General features: G+C 48.3%; 1 protein-coding gene across 1 annotated transcript in view; it reads left to right on the plus strand.

The window, feature by feature from the left end:
- The first annotated feature begins 1,473 nt into the window (after window positions 1–1,473).
- PLPP3 (phospholipid phosphatase 3) overlaps window positions 1,474–16,113 on the plus strand; it is a 45,647-nt gene continuing 31,007 nt past the window's right edge. The window contains exon 1 of the mRNA XM_075097538.1: window positions 1,474–2,131. Within this exon, the coding sequence (XP_074953639.1) occupies window positions 1,993–2,131 (139 nt within the window). The 5' untranslated portion in view covers window positions 1,474–1,992. The remainder of the gene's footprint in view (window positions 2,132–16,113) is intronic.

Raw genomic sequence — 16,113 nt, forward strand, 5'->3', positions numbered from 1 at the left:
AGCTTGGCCCCTGAGTGGATGACCATCACTGAGGGGCACCATTTTGGGCCAAAACTGATGGGTTTGTGCTCAGTGCCATGGGGCGATACCGGGCAAAAGAGAGCTGTCTCCTCAAAAGTAAGGCGGGAGATGGCACCTGAGTGCACGTCACTGAGGCATAATGAAAGAACTGGAGGAAAGTCCAAGGTTTGTTTTCCCCTTTCTTTTTATACCACACATATAAAAGTAAAATATGAAAACAGCCACTTCACTTTCTTCCTCCCAGGCTGGCCCAAATAAGCCCAGGTATGTGTCTAAACAGATTCCTGGAAAACCTGCCCTCGCCAAGGTGCAATCTCTAGTGCTCAGATTGTAGTCTGCGGCTCTGCAGAAAGCAGCAGGGAAGTGTGTCCTTGCTGGTGGGGTCCTACCTGCCCTCCGTCCCTGCCTTCCGGGCCTGCTTGCCTCTGCAGGCAGCAAAACACCAGGAACCGGGCAGGATGTGCACCTCAGCGCAGGATTTGGCCTGGCTGTGGTTTGCCAGCACAGAAACGGAAGGCTGAGGTCAGGTCAGATACAAGACCAAAAAAAAAAAAAGATGAAAAGTGGTTAGATACTGTCCTGAGCAGTTTCCTGTGGTACCACACACTCATTCCCACTGCCCGTGCCCCTCGCTGCCCTGCTTGGAGCTGCTAGCATCGCCATCCTGCCAGCTGGGCTTCCTAGGAAACCTTTTGTTTAATTTCTTGGTGATTTTTAATTAGACCAAAGGGGTGATTACCCAGCATAAATAATCCCTCACCCCACTCCAAGTGCTCTCGTTACACTCATTTCATGAAGGTGGTGTTGCTGGTGCAGGAGGGCGAAGCTGCTACAGTTCAGTGGTGGTACTCGGTGGGCAGGTGGCACGGCTGAACCCGTCCTCCAGCCCCGAGCAGGCAGGGCAGGATCCGGCCCTGCGGGCAGGCCCGTTGGGGTCTGCCAGGCACCAGGGTCTGTGGGTTCATCACACACCGCGTCCCCCCGAAAAGGCTCTGCCTCAGCACGTGGAGCAGAGCTGGAGGGCAGGAAGCAAAGCCAGGAGAAAAATGTTTAAAGTTTTCTGTTACTGGTTTTCTCCCCTCCGCACCGTTACCACCTTTCGGGAGTCCTCCAGCCTTGGATCGGCTGGCTGTTTTCCTTCCCCCCGCCCTCCCATAGCACTCCTCTCTCTGGTTTGTAAACGCTAGAGGCTCCCTCCTTCTGGAACTTTAGTTCCTGGCTCTTTTTTTTTTTTTTTTTCTTAACTTCCCTCAGGAAAAAAATGTGGAGTTAATTATCTATGTAAAATGTCAGATGCAGGAAAGGGGCTGTGCTTACTTGGATATCCCATCCGAGGCGAAGTGACTGATTTTTTTTTTTATTTTTTTCCCCCCTTCTTTTTTCCGTTTTTTTTCCTAAGGGGTGGAAAGGAACTCGCGAAATAAAAGTGCAGCAACGAGCCGGTGGCTTCTCAGAGCGACGGGGCGGGCACGGCGGGAGCCCCCAGCGCAGCGCGGAGCGGAGCGGAGCGCCGCCGAGCCCACCTGCCCGCGGCAGCCAGCAGCGCCCGGCTCCTCGCTCCGCACCTTTTTCCCCCGCGTACTGAGATCTTGACACACACATATATATATATATAAAAAATATTTTTTTTAATCCCTTCCCCGGGCTTTTCCTCCAGGACTTTTCCACCGCCTTGGGACACCCACAAACTTCTCCCTCGCTCCCCCTACCCTCTCGCCCCTCCTTTGCTGGTGGTTTTGTGCTTGTTTTGGTTTTGTTTTGTTATTTTTTTTAAACTTTTTTTCCTTTGGGAAGACCCGCCTGCCTTTCGCCGCCCGTGCCCCACCGGGGAGGCCGGGCAGCACCTCCCCGGCGCACCGCGTGCGAGCCCGGCGGCTCGGCCCGGCCCGGCTCGGCGCGGCCCGGCTCGGCGCGGCACGGCCCGGCTCGCCTCGCCTCGGCACGGCACGGATCGGGCGCTCGCCCCCGATAATGCAGAGCTACAAGTACGATAAGGCGATCCCGCCGGAGAGCAAGAATGGGGGCAGCCCGGCGCTGAACAACAACCCGGCCAAGAGCAGCAGCAAGAAAGCCCTGCTCATCTGCCTCGACTTCCTCTGCCTCGTCATGGGTGAGCAGCCGCGGGGGCTCCGCGCCCCTTCCCCCCGCTCCTCTCCCCTCCAAACCCCCCCGGACCCCCACTTCGGGCAAGTTTCGCGGAGGGAGGGCGGGCAGAGCTCGGCCGTGCCCCGGCCGCGCCGCTCCCCAAACAAAAGCGGAGCGGGGCCGCCGGCCGAGCCAAGGCGAGGCGCGGAGCGGGCAGCGGCGGGGCCGGGGAGCGCGGGGCCGGGCGGCGGGGAGCGCGTCCCGCCGCGGCCACAGCGGGGCTGGCGGGGGGAGTGGGGCAGCTGGCTCTCCGCGCGGAGGGGTGGGCACAGCACACACACACAGCCGCCTCTCAACCCTACTTACTGATTATTATTTTATTTATTTGTGGTTTCCCCCACTGCCGTGTCCTGAGCCGGCGCTGGGGGGAACTGGGGGTGGGGGGGCAGCCCCGCCGCCGGCGGTGCGCAGGGGGCACTGTGGGCTCGGGGATGCGCCCCGGCCCCCGGAGGTGCCCCCCGGGCCGTGCCCCGCACCCCGGCGCACGGCCAGCCGCACGGCGGTCGGCGCCAGGACCAGCTCCAGGTGGAGGTAGTGCTCTACGGCTGCGACCAACCCCCCGGCTCGGGTCTGGGCATTTTTTTGTTAATAGCGAAAAAACGCAACTCTTGCTACTCTAGTTACTCTGTGTTGCTCTGATGTCGGGTTTGCTAGTGGTTGTGTCTTCCCTCTCCCCTTCTTGCACCCAGTGCAGGCATCTCGCTAAACTCATTGCTTTGAAAGATTGCTTTGAAGTGCTCTCAGGCACCTCGAAGTCCGTGGCAGAGGTCTTAGTTTGCTAGCCTGCTTGCCTTTTGGGAAAAGATACGGCCTGCAAGGAAACTGTCAACAGTCTGTCTCAAAAAGATTTTGCATGCCAAAACATCAACTGTTCAATTGTGGCTGCAATGCTGAATATTTAATTGACAGACACAGGCAGGGGAAATCAACTGGCTTCCAACAAAGAGATTAATAACACAACAGCACGTGAGTTTAATACTCCAGACACCACGGACTTTAAAACAATTGTTTCTGCTTAGAGCCCATTTTTTAAGGACTGTCAGTTTGATTTAATTTTTACGTAGTTTATTGATCATCTGGTCTATATTATGAGGCACTAATACATTAAGAAGAGGGGCATGGTTTTCTCTTTATATTCCCACAGGAATAGAGGCCAGTGCAGAAAGCTTCATCTCCTTGTATCTGGAAAAAATAAAAATACTTGATATCCCATATATGAAACTAATATAAGTAGAAACATAACTAGCTTGACTTACCTCACTTATTTAAACAGAAGGTTGGATTCCTAGTAAAACAGCTCCTAGGAGTCAGAATTTTTAAACTTTTATTTACACAAGTTTTCTTTGGGCGTTCCTGGTATAAATGCTATTTGAATGGGTAAAGGGTTTTTCTTCCCGGTCTCTAGACTAAGGGTCCTAGCTGCAAAAGCAGTTAGTTGACATGTGGTATTCTACTTGTGATAGTTTGGGTAAACAGAGTTTATCAAGCATCACTGGAAGGTATTGTTAGTGGGGGATAATGTGATACAGCAAAAGCTGTGATTGTTGCTTTGTTTCATATTACTACAGGTGGAAATCAGAAAGTAAACACCAGAGTAGGTTTGTTTGGGGTTGGTTTTGGTTTTGGTTTTTTTTTAGTGTGAGAAGCATTTAAAAGTAAGAACATGAATTCAACAGCTGAAGGAAATTTTAGATCTGGCTGATCACTGGCAGGTGAAGGGCACGGGTGGGACATGGTAAGAGAGGTGATTACATGATGGATAGCCCATGATGTGTGTTTGGGTTTTCCAAATACACCCAGACCAGTAGTGTCAGACTTGCTGGTGGATGACTGGGCATGAGGTGCTGTGAAAGCTGGCTGCCCTGCTCACAGGAGGCTTGGCTTGCTCTTCTCTCTGCCTTTTGCTGGGGAAGACGAAAAGCTTATAGTTCCCAAGCACTTGATTCCCATTTTTGTTCTTCCTGAGCTTGTAAATAAAAATTTAAAAAAAAAACCCACCACCAAACCAAAACACTTTGAAGGTGAAAAAAAAGGTGCTCTATTTGAAGCCAGTAACAGGAAGTTGGACAGATACAAGTTGATGAGTATTTACACGTTCAGTAAAAAATGGAGTCCTATGTAAGATAATGAGAAGCGGAATTGGGTAAAATGACTTGTTTTGAGGTGGATGTACTCAGTAGAGGTCTTCTCCTGGTGCATGTAGGCACATAGCCAGTGGCCTCCAGTGCAGTTAAATTGAGTTATGCCTCTTGAGCGGCTGCCCAAAGACATTCAGAGTAGCAGGGAAACAGAAGGCTTTTTCTCATTTGAGGGCCGCTTTAGGAAATACTAAAACCGGTCATTAGATTTGCAGAGGCCTGTGATGCTGCGTTGGCTTCTGCTGCAGGTACTGCCATAATTCTGACCTGAATCTGTTTTCTATGTGGGGGGAGGGAATGAAAAGAATAAACTATGGCTGAAATGTCTTTCAGAAATGACACACCTCAGCGCCCTGTGAGGTGGTAGATGTGTACAAACCCTTCTTTGTTTACATACAAATTTAAACAAATTACCCAGAACACAATTATCATAAAGACCTAAGAAAGTCAGAAGTAAAGCAGAGCTATCAGGAGCTTCCTTCAGCTTTATTTTGGCACGAAGGGTTAGAAAGATCCACTTTGTACTTTCATTAAGTACAATGATTATCTTGATAGTAGATGCATAAGGGGAAGATTTGTATCTTTGTTCCTTGGGGATCACGGCTAGCAAAGTTGTGGAGCCATTGGCAGAAGTGCCATGGGCAGAAGTGTGTCGCTGGTGGAGTAGGTTGGCTGAAGATCCTCTGAACCAGACCCCCCATTTCTCCTGCATTTCCAACTTGTGCTGGGTTGGCAGGGAGCTGAATATTTCTGAACGCCCCACTCCTCCAATGCGTGCACTCTGCACTGACAAATCCCTGGTTTCTTGCGTGAACAAGATGTTTCATCACCAAAACTGTTGACTTCCCAGAAATTTCACGTCAGTGCCTAACTCGGTAAAAGAGGCAGAAAAGAACTGAGTGTGCGTTTATTAAAGCAGGTCATCTGAGGGGGAGAAAATAACTTTCTCCATCTGCTTCCTCCTCTTGGGAGGGCTCTGTTTAGAGAATTAGAAGATGCTTCCTGAAATTGTTAGGGCCGCAGGCAAGCCCGGTGGTATGGAATAGTCCCTGCTGCCCCATCCCTGTCTCACTGGTCACCGTGACACATCTGAAAATGTGATTGAGGAGCTCAGCCCGGGGGCCTGAAGTTGCACCAGCAAAGCTGGTGGGTGACTTGATGTTGGAGAGCTGTGGGGAATTCTCTGAGCAGCGAAATAAGAGGTGTGATGGGAGGACCTCACTGTACCTTCATCTGATCATCCTCATCCCAATCACAGACCCATCTCTTTGCTAGGAGTTTCTTGTACCTCCTGCCCAGAGCATAGAGCCATTACTGGGGGGGACTGATGTGACCTTGTCTGGGTCAGGTTCCACATGGCAGGTTTTCTCTGTGCTGTGGGGTTTTGGTGCCCGGATGCAGCGCTGCATGGAGCTACTGCAACCAGCCACCACGTTTCTGCAGGAGACATGGGCCAGGTGGGAAAAAGCCTCCTGCCCTGACCATTGAGGTGGGTTATTTCAGAGGCTGGGCCCACAGATGTAGCATCTAGGGTTAAATTTACTCCTCTGACCTGCTGTTTTTTCCCTTGGCAGGGACTCCCCACATCCAGCAAACTCTAAGCAGCCACCTACCTATGCTCTGCTAATGGGTGTTAAGTCAAGCATTTAATCTCAGAAGAGGGGAAGGCTGTGTCAGCGAGGCCAATAGGGCAGATGAGGTTCTTCGGTAGCTTGTTTTTGTGCAGTTTTCACAGAGAGATCAGCTTCCAAAAAGTCCTGCTTGTGATATAAAATAGAGGGATTTCATCTGGCATACCTGCTTCCTAGGCACGTGGAAATCGGGTTTATGGGAGCATATGTTTCAGGCTGGTGAGTGTAAACTGCACATAATTTACTGCCCTTTTTATTTTCTATCTCTAATTTAATTTTCTCTTGTCTGTCAATCCCAGTTAATCTGTACTACACAAATTTTACTGCCTTTGGGAGGTTTTGAAGTAACAGACGGATAGGCCTCTTACAACCTTCATATCTCTTCAGCTTTCTCACAAATTCAGCATCTCCTCTTCTGTAGCAAGCTTGATGCTAAAATGAACTTTGAAAGTAAATATTTATGCTAGCAGGACCTTGACGTGTTTACAAAAGTGGGGATATAATCTTATAATTTGGGCTAACAGTTTAGAATACTCTTAACTTTCCTCTTCTGTGTAGAAAATTGTGTCATTGTCCAGCTTCCAGAAGAAAAAAAGGTTTGAGCTCTGCCTGGTGCTCTGTCGCTCTGTCACGAAAGTCAGTGCAAACAGGCCTGGGATTGTCATTTAAGTGTAAGGCGTGGGAGGAATTAAAGATGAGGTTAGAGTTATTTGGATGCTGTAAAGTTGAATTTGATGAGCTAAGCAACTTTGCTTTGTTTGGGTTGTTTTGGGGGTTTTAAAATTATTTTTAAGACTGCCCTGCCATGCAGGGCTCCCTTGTCATGTAGGTAACAACTTTCTGTACTGTCCTGAAGAAACTGCTGACCCAGCCATTTCTTATTTTTGGCAAGGAACAACGAGATCTGGCTGTCCTAAACCAGCCGGGCAGTCCCCAACACCTTGGTGTTGTCTTCTCCATCGTGTGTCTTCTCTGTGTTGAGGAGGACTGAGCCCATACCACATGCGAGAAGCTGTGTGGGTGGAGAGTCATCATCGTGTTTTGAACATACCTAGATGGGGTTTGGTCGTTAATGTTTATGTATCGCTTATTTTAATACCCGTAGGATCTCTTGAAGGCAGTGAACTCCCTGTGAAGCAGCAGGGTCTGTCTTGGGGATGGTTGGTCTGGAAGTGCTTTAGCAAAGGCAGAGGTGGCATCTTGGCATGGGGGTGTGCAGATGTATCCCACCATCAGTTGGGAATAAAGGAGAATTTTTTTTTTGAGCCTTGAAATGCTTCTTATTAAACCAACAGTCAGCATCTAAGCATGATACCCACCTGTAGTTTTGACCTTCTCTTGAAAGACCAATGGAGCCAAAGATGACTGGAAGAAAGGACGAGAGAGAATTATTTTGGGGGTGTTTAAAATAGACTTTTTTTTTTTGCATTGGCTTTATAAAAACCAAAAAAACAAACAATCAAGAGCAGGTTACTGGTGACAATTATACTTGAGGTGTTAATTGCAGAACAAGGAAATGCTATACCTATGGCATCCCGAGTCCTCAGGGGTATAAATCTGCTGGCTTTCCTGAGATGGTGGAATTTGGCCAGCCTGAAGATGTGTCTCCAGGAAAGCAGAATTACATGCAACTGCTTCATGGCCAGAAGTGCTTTGAATCCTGTGTACCTGCTGCTGAGACAGGCAGGAGATGAGATCGCAATTACATAGATGACATTTTTTTTTAATTGCCTGTTTGTAGAGAGCACAGTAAAGAATATAAACATCACTCCCAGATCAAACAGATTATTTTTATATCCTTTAAATCTCAATTTAATATGCATGCCTTTCTTAGGCTGTTTTGGTCTGACTTTGTTTGTCTAGATACAGGCTGAACGTATATCCTCCAGATGCATGTGCCTCCATACACCGCCCAAAGATGGTTTGCATACCAGAATTGGGGAACCCGTGCTGCACGGGCACAGTCTTGCAAACCAGGGCTCCTCTTTAGTGCCTGCATCTGAGATGGGATGGGTGTTTGCAAGCCTCCATCTCTGTCTGAAATAACTTAAGAGGGGGGAAAAAAGCCCCTGCTCTGCTCTCTGTAGCTTGCTCTGGCGGACCAGACTCCATTCATACAATGCTCCTGCTTCATCCATGGTAATCCAGAAGGGACCGTTGTGGTTGCCCAGTCTGCCTGTGCCTTGAACAAGGACATGCCTGTTGAAGGCGGTGTGGGGAAAGGCAACAGCCTTCAAACCCTCCTATTCCAGCATGAACACAGCTGGCGCTGAGAATGGCATCTTCCATGGCCCTGTGCATCCCTGGGGGACTGTGTCCTGGGGGGGCGGGGGGCAGCAGGGAAACCCCCTCCCTCCCCGGTTGCTGCTTTTGCTCCTGTGCAGTGGGATGCCAGCTGGGGTTTTAGTATGAGTGCTGTCTTTTTTTCCTTTTTTTCTTTCTTTTTGTTTGTCTTAGGGCCCTGGCAGTTGTGTAGGGTTTTTTTTTGATAGGTCAGGTTTAATATTAAAAAAAAAAGTCTTGAAAATGAGAATCGAGTGAATGATAAAGCCTCAAAATGGAGGTAAATTAAAATCTAGCATTTTTTCTGTAATGATGAAGTCAGAAGTCAGTTTTCTGAATACACTTAATGATTATTCTTTTTTTTTTTTTTCACTGGCTGGTGTGGCAGAGCTGTGGGACCCCGGTACACTAGGCGACCACTGGGCATCCCTCTGTGCTTCTGCCCCTTGCTAACATGGTGCTGCAGGCCGCACAGCTGTGTGTGCGAGGGTCTTGCCTGTGCCCAGCCTATGGTCTGGCTTTGTAGATACCTTGGAGGGGGGTGGGTGTCTTGCCAAAAGCTGGGAAGACTCTACCCTGTCCATCAGATCTCCTCATGGATAAGTGTGGCCCCTTTCTCGGAAAGGCTTTCATATCCCTTTCAAAGCCACCCCATCTATCCCTGTTTTGCTCTCTCCCATGATGTCTGCCTTGGAGAAGCACTACCTGCTCCACAATTTTAGCAGATGCAAAGCTTCTTGGGGCAGATCGGGTGTCTATGTACAGGATGGCATTGGGGCAGCTGTTGGGAAGTTATGTTCAAGAATCCTTTCTTGCCTATTAGCTGCATGCAATGGCTTAGTTGTAAGGGTGGGATTGTGATCAGCAAAGCTGCTCCTCAAGTTATACCTGAGGAGGCAGAACGTCACCAAAAAAGAGGAATTTGAAGTGTCTTCATATAGCTTTTGATGCAAACCATTGGAAAACTTGCCTTAAGCTTAAGTGTGTTACCAAGATAATATATATGAAAAATTGTGAAAATTAGTTTTGTCCTGGCAGGTTTCTAAGTATCACAGATCCATATAAACTCTATCCTTTCAAGCTGGTCACGTAAGTGGGCTTGTTTTTCACATGCGTTGGATGCTTTGAAGGCAGAGGGTTGAAAACTGACTCTCCGCATCAAGTAAACATTATAGGCAGAACATGTAATTTAACTCCAGAGCTTCTGATGCTCTGAAAATGCCTGTGCTCTTTATGCTGTGTGTTCTTGTTCCAGTGTTGCCTGTAGTTCATACCCATATATGAGCTTCTCTCATCTAAGCATATGGTGCTCTCAGTCAGGGGCTACAGGGGTAGGCTGGGTGGGGCTGCCAGCCAAAGCCCAAATGAAGCTGCAGTTGGTCTGGCAATGCTGGTGACATTGAATCAGTGGAGAGTGTTCATAATCCTCTAGCACTTTCCCATAATTTTTCATCCTATGCCCAAAAAGATGTGAAAGCTATGTTGACCATAGCACAGTTAAGCTTGGGAGATGCCTCCAGCCTTCCTGATAAAACATACTAGTGGGCTTAGCCTATGGTGCCTGAGAGACAGAGCAAATTGAGGCTGGGTTAGCGTTGCTGGGCTAACCCAGACCTTGCCCTAAACAGTGAAGGTAGCTATGGCATGGAGGTCTCCTTCACTACTTTGGCAGTTCGCAGGCAGCAGGCTGTACCTCTCGGAGCTGCTTCAGCTTTGCTGGTTGGAGGAGCTGAGAACAGAAGGGTTCTTCCTTCCACGGGGTTAAACAGAAAAAGTGAATGTTGCTGGTTAGTGGTTCTGGGCAGCCATCCCTCTTGAAACAAAAGATGCTCCCTCTGAGAGATCGCTTCTCCCAGCAGTGTCTGGGTTGTAGCCTGCCGCTGCATGAAGGGAGTGACAAGCTGCATGGCATCCTGTAACTGGCCTTCACCTGGTTTTACTGTTAATTAGTGCGAATGACAGCCATTTCTAAAAGTTTTTACAGCAGTGCCTCTGTGTCTGATCCTGCTCATACTGGAGATGGGCACTGCACGCAGATATTAATTGCATTGCTGCCTCAAAATGTCCAGCCACTGAATTTGAAAGCCAAAGTGCCAAACGGTCTGGACTTCCTATCTTCTTGATGCTTAGCTGGTTATTTATGATCTCTATTTTAAGGTGGTGTGATGGGCCTTTCTTTAAGCATGGCTGCAAGGCTCAGCTTGAGGCTGGTGGGTGTGAGCAGCCAGCCAAGCCCTGGCTATCATTCCCACCAATATTGAAAGTGAGGTCTTTGCTCTGGTCTTTGTAGCAGTGCAGCAGACGTGGCAACTGGTCCTGCACCCCAAACATTTTTAGGGCTTCCAAGGCTTTTCTGCAAAGCCTATCACTCTTTAAAGTGTGAGTTTCCAAAGGGAGAGTTGAAAATAGCGTGGCAAACCACTGGTAAGCAGGTCTGGTCAGTGAACACTGCATGCATTTATGTTCTGACTGATGCTCATGGAGTAATTTTGGATGGATGGTAAACTGATGGCAGGCAGCAAAACTCTTTTGAAGTTGATAGCTATGAATCAGTTTGGTGTTAGCAGGTTTCTAAAGCTGCTCTTTGATCACTGATCAGATGGCCCTTGCTTTTTGGGGAGCTGCTTTTCGCTTTGATTCCTCGGTTGCAGCCCAGCCAAGGACCCAGAGGAGTCCTGTGCCAGGATTTGAGCCCTGCTGCCCTCAGTCCTGCCCAGGCATCTCCCAGGATTGTGCCTCTGGGAATTTCCAATCTAAGGAGACAGAAAGCATGAAGGAGCATCACCGCCGTGTGTGGACAGGGAGCTGAAGCCCAGTAAGGGTGAGGGCACATTCTGAAGGCAGTATTTCCAGTACTGATGCACCCAGCTGCCCAGTGGGGCTTTCAGAGCTACCGAGGTACCTCTCATTTCTAACAGTCTCAGCGAAGTGGCAAACTTCAATGCTGCTTCTAGGCCTGCCAGGCCATCGCCTGCCTCCCAAGGTATCTTTTGAAATTGGACCCTCAGCAATGTGCAACCGTGGAGGAAGCTCCCAGGCCTCGGGCCAAAGTGTGTCCCTGGGATATGCGTGCACCTGTCCCAGAGCTTCCTACCTTGATTCCTGCGAAAGCTTCCCGAGGTGGCTCCATTCCCATGCTCCCGTGTTCTGCAGAAAAGGGAAACAACCTCACATCACCTATTGCAGTGGGAACTGGCTCATCTGTTCCCAAAACAAGAGCTGAAGTTTTTTTGTTTAAGAATATGGGGGGTGGAAAGGTGCAGTGAGGCATCCACCAGTTGATAATACATAACACAAATGGCTAATTCTCAAAGGGAATGTTTGGAGGGGCCTTTAGCCTACTCATACTTGCCAAGCTAAGAAACTCCCTTTGCTGCCTGGCCACAAAAGGCTATGTTTTCAGTAGAGGCCTCTTCTTCTGTTGGCTTCTTTTCTTCTTATTTATTCTTATCAAAGCTTGTAGCATCAGTGACTGTCTCATCAAATAATTGCATATTTTTTCCCATATTCCGGGTTGGATATTTTTTCAACCAACACTCTTCGTTTCTTGACTGTCCCTGCAGCTTTTGCATGCCGCTGTCATTCTGCTGCCGCTCCCACAAAGCGGCTGAAAACCAAGGTAACAGCAACATTTTGAGTGAAGGGGATGAAATGTAGAATAGGTTCAGCGTATTTCTTTGTCATTGTTGGAGTCCTATTCAGTCTGGAGCTGAATAGGAGGCTGATTAGCATGTGGAAGCATTTCTAAAGCACTGGGCTGTGAGGGTTGGGGTTTTTTTGGTTTTGGGTTTGGTTTTTTCCTTAAAGGAGAAGTTTTGTGGCATTTATTTTTCTGACTGAGCTGGTGTAAGTCTTTGTCAAATGCAAAACCCATGGAAAAGTCAAATGGCATTTTAGAGAAAGCCTGTTTTGATAAATCACTGTGTACATGGGCACAAAGAAGTTTCCCAGTGCCTAAAGCTCTAAGAGATACTGCAGGGTCTAGGGATGCAGCATGTTTAAAACAGCCAGACAAGTAGGATAGAGCTTGGGACACACCTGGATTGTGGATGTAACATAAGGGACTTTGCTTTTGCTGTCGCTGAAGTTGTCCCCAAAACTGGGTATTGCTTTATGAATGCAGGATTGGGTCCACTGACTGAAAATCCACCTGCTTAAATGCTCAGCGCTTTGCTTTCACAGAGAAAGATACAACACTGAGGTTGATTTAAAAAGCTAACCACAAGTGAAACACAACTTTTCCCCAACCAAATTGCTAAGTCCTGGGCCTGAGGCTGGTTTCGGAGAAGGTTGATTTTTCCCTTTGGTGTTGGGGTGAGGTGTGGCGGGGCTGATGCTCCTGTTACAGTCTCTTGCTGCAGGATCTGCTGTGTTTCGCTCCGAGTGGTGACTGAAATTAATGCTTCGGTGCTATTCGTGGGTCTCAGGTGGGTCTGTGCTAGACCGGAGGTCCTGCCGTGAGACTACCATATCTCCAGCCCATTGTGGGATTTTGGGGTGCTTGCAAACCCCAAGGGAGAGGGGGGACCCTGTAGCATACCAGGGGTTGTATAGATGTAGTACACTTATGCTCCTGAGCTTGCCGGCAGAGTGGGCAGTGCAGGAAAATACATTTAATTTCTGGGTGCAATGAGTGGTGGTTTGAAGTTGCATGGAAAGCTCATGGCAGCAGTTGGAGTTGAACCCTCTTGATGATGCATGTATGGACCAGACCCCAAACGCCATGCCTGAGTTTCTCTGATGCCTTGTCTAGTTTTCTTTCGATTATTCCAGTTTAAGAGAGGGAAAAAAAGGTGCCTCTCCAGCTCACTGCTGTGCCTTAATGGTAGGCTATTGAAGGCTGATTAAAGCTATTGTTTAATTAAGAAGAATTTAGCTACTCTGTTCACTATTCACGACTAAAGGATTGTTTGAAGTAATTCTGCAATAGTTTCTCCCCCCACCCCACCCCCCCCCTTGAAGAAGGTTTCTAGCACAGTACGTGCCCCAGCACCGAGGTTTTGAACACTATTACAGGACCACAAACCTGCTGGCAAATCTGGCTGCTGCCAAAGGCATCTGAACATTAAAAAGCGCTGCAGAGGGGTGGGAGGGAGTTCAATCTCAGGATACGCTGATTTGGAAAGGGAATCCAAACAAAGAGGCTTTTCAGCAGAGGCTGAGGCTTGGCTTCTCTCAAGGGCAGTTTGGGCTTGGGGAAGCATCCGGGAGGCGGCGAGCAGAGCAGGAGAACATGAGCTGGATGCCACGCGGTGTAAGGTTTCCCAGCACAGCGTGGTTTTGTGTTACAGGCTGGGGAACTGGCTGTAAGTGCTCCTCTCTTTTCTTTTTCCTTTTTTTTCTTCCTTTTATTTCTGTTGGAAACAAAGGAGAGGTTTAGGCTTGCTTTTTTCTTTTTTTTTTTTTTCTTTTTTTTTAAATAAAGGAAAAATAAAGTTTCCCATCCCTTGCCACACCTCCCCTGCAGGTTTGGTGATGCTTCTTGCTGTTGATGCTGGAGGGGGACTGGTTAGTGTCTCTGACCTGGAGAAGCCCTTTGCTGGGTCCCACATTGGCCTCGTAGGGGCATTTTATTTTGCTCAGAAAGTGCAGCCTGCTTGCAGGCTCACTGAGAGCACTCTAGCAGGAGCCCAGGGTGCTGAGGGGGACAGGCGCCTCCTAAAGAAGGCTCTGGCTCAGATACGGAGAAGTGAAATGAGGTGGATGCTGAAGCACCTTCTTTGTGGCAGGAGGGATGCCAAGTGGGGTGTGCGTCTGCCAGCCCCCCGTTCCCACGGCAGCCCTGTCCCTCGCAGTGGCACCTCTGAGTGCCACCATGCTCTTGAGAAGTGCCAGGAAGAGCGGAGCAGGGAGGAGGTGCTACCAGCCATCCCAACCAACCAGTTGGGGTTTTTTTTATAGGCACCAGATGGTTTTAATAGAGGAAAGCTGAACTTCTTATGACCCTTCCCCACAGACGTTGTTTGTTGTTTTGTAATTGTGGCCAGGACAAAACCATGTCCCAGAACCTGCAGTGAGTGTGAGAGCTTGGTGCCTGGTGCCTTCTTCTCCAACTCCACCATGAGGCCCCCCTTCACTGCCTCCATGCTCCTCTACCTGTCCTGCCTCTAAATTATGCTGGGTAGGCTGTTGGGAATGAAAGACCTGGGCTTTCCACTGATCCCCGGTTAAAGAGATTAGCAAGAGTACAAATTGGAGAAAACAGAAACATCTAAAAGTAAAGCACAAGAAAGCAATAAAATGTCAGGCCATGTTTTCCCTTCTGGTTGATTAAAAATTCTCCTGATAAGCAAGAAAGCTTTCATGGCTGGACAAGGCCTGTATCATGTCAAATGCAGTGAAAGGTTTATTAGAAGGATAAAGTGGTGTGAGTGTTGCGTTGCACTCGCAGCCCTTCTGGCATTGAATTATCCCCCAGGGCTGAAGGCATTTTGCAATGGTATGGGAGCAAGAAGTGTGATGGAGAAACCACCTCTCCTATGGAGAGAGGAAAGCATATAGAAATGGGTGCATCTGAAGGGGTGAATGGGAGTGTCTGTGTGCTGAACAACTCTAAGAAATTTAACATAGAAACTGGTTGTTGGGGAAAGCTGTATGACAAAGGTAAAAGAAGAAGAGCAAAAGCCATCAAATTACTGCTAATGAGGGTCTCTGGGTGTTACGCGTATATTCATAATGCATCTAAATCTGTGATTGAGTGCATAGTTGTCCTGTGACTGGTACCTTTGGGAGCAGTGTTGCATCAAGGCTGACCACTTCTGTAAATTTTCTCTCGCTGCCCCTGTTTATAGTCTTGTTTCTGCCCAGGAGCATCAAACCTCCAGTAAATCTGAAATAATGCCTCTCATGTGCCATTCATTGTGTGGTGGCTTTGGGGACAGGAGGCCACTGAGATGCTGCCTACTGGAGGGAGGAGAGTTTCAGTGGGCTTGCATTGGCTTTTGGAAAGTGGAAAGTTGAGTAGAAGGAAGCAAGGGCTGAGTCTCCTACTCTCCACGAGAAAGCCAGCAGTGGTGGCAAACCAGCTTGCTCGGAGATCTGTTCCAAGTCAGTGCCAAGATGCTCCACCAGGCCCATGGTTTCCCCTTAGCTTGGGAAATTGGTGCCTGCATTTCTGTTTGGAGATCAAACACAAGACAAGAATGAAAAAGCAGGAAAACAAAAGGTTTGTTTCCGTGCCGTTGTGTTTGACTTCCCAAGGTTTTAATTGCCAAGGGCTGCATTGGGAGCCAGCTGGCTGCAAGGGGATAAAGATCTCAAGTAAGAGAAGGGCTTTTTTTTTTTTTTTTTTTTCCTTTTGGTCTGAGGATCCAATAACTGCTGTATTTTCCTGCAGGGGATGCAGCTTTGTGTACATTTTCCCCACCAAAAGTGAATTATCATTTTTAGGTACCTGCTTCATCAGCTTCTCCAGCTGCTGTTAAAGCTCTTGCTGTTACTGTTTCACTACCTATAGGAGTAAGAGAGTATGAGCAGCAGGAATGGCAAGTACAGAGTGCAAATTGTACCTCAATTATAGTTTTTCTCCTTGAAGCAGAAAAGTGTGCTTTATACAAAGGGAAAATACATTAGGTCGCTCAACTTGCAAGCTCTTGGCCCATGCACTAAGGGAGGCATGTGTCCCTGAAGTTGCTGGTGCGCAAAGACAGCAGAATCAGGCCCTCCAGTACGTGGCCTGGGAACAGGCTGGACAATCCCAATTTTCCTGCCCAAACCTTACTTGTGCAGTAACTTGAAAAGAGGAAAAAAAGGCCAGCTAAAAAAAAAGATGGGATATTTGGCATGCTGGTTGTATAGACCTTGACATTAGCTACCTGTGAATCATCCAGCAGCATGTTAATTGGTACCGCTCAGTAGATGAGGATTTGGCATCAGGTCTGCAAGTAATTACAAGC

Source organism: Phalacrocorax aristotelis, chromosome 6, assembly GCF_949628215.1.
Source record: "Phalacrocorax aristotelis chromosome 6, bGulAri2.1, whole genome shotgun sequence".
Classification (NCBI taxonomy): Eukaryota; Metazoa; Chordata; class Aves; order Suliformes; family Phalacrocoracidae; genus Phalacrocorax; species Phalacrocorax aristotelis.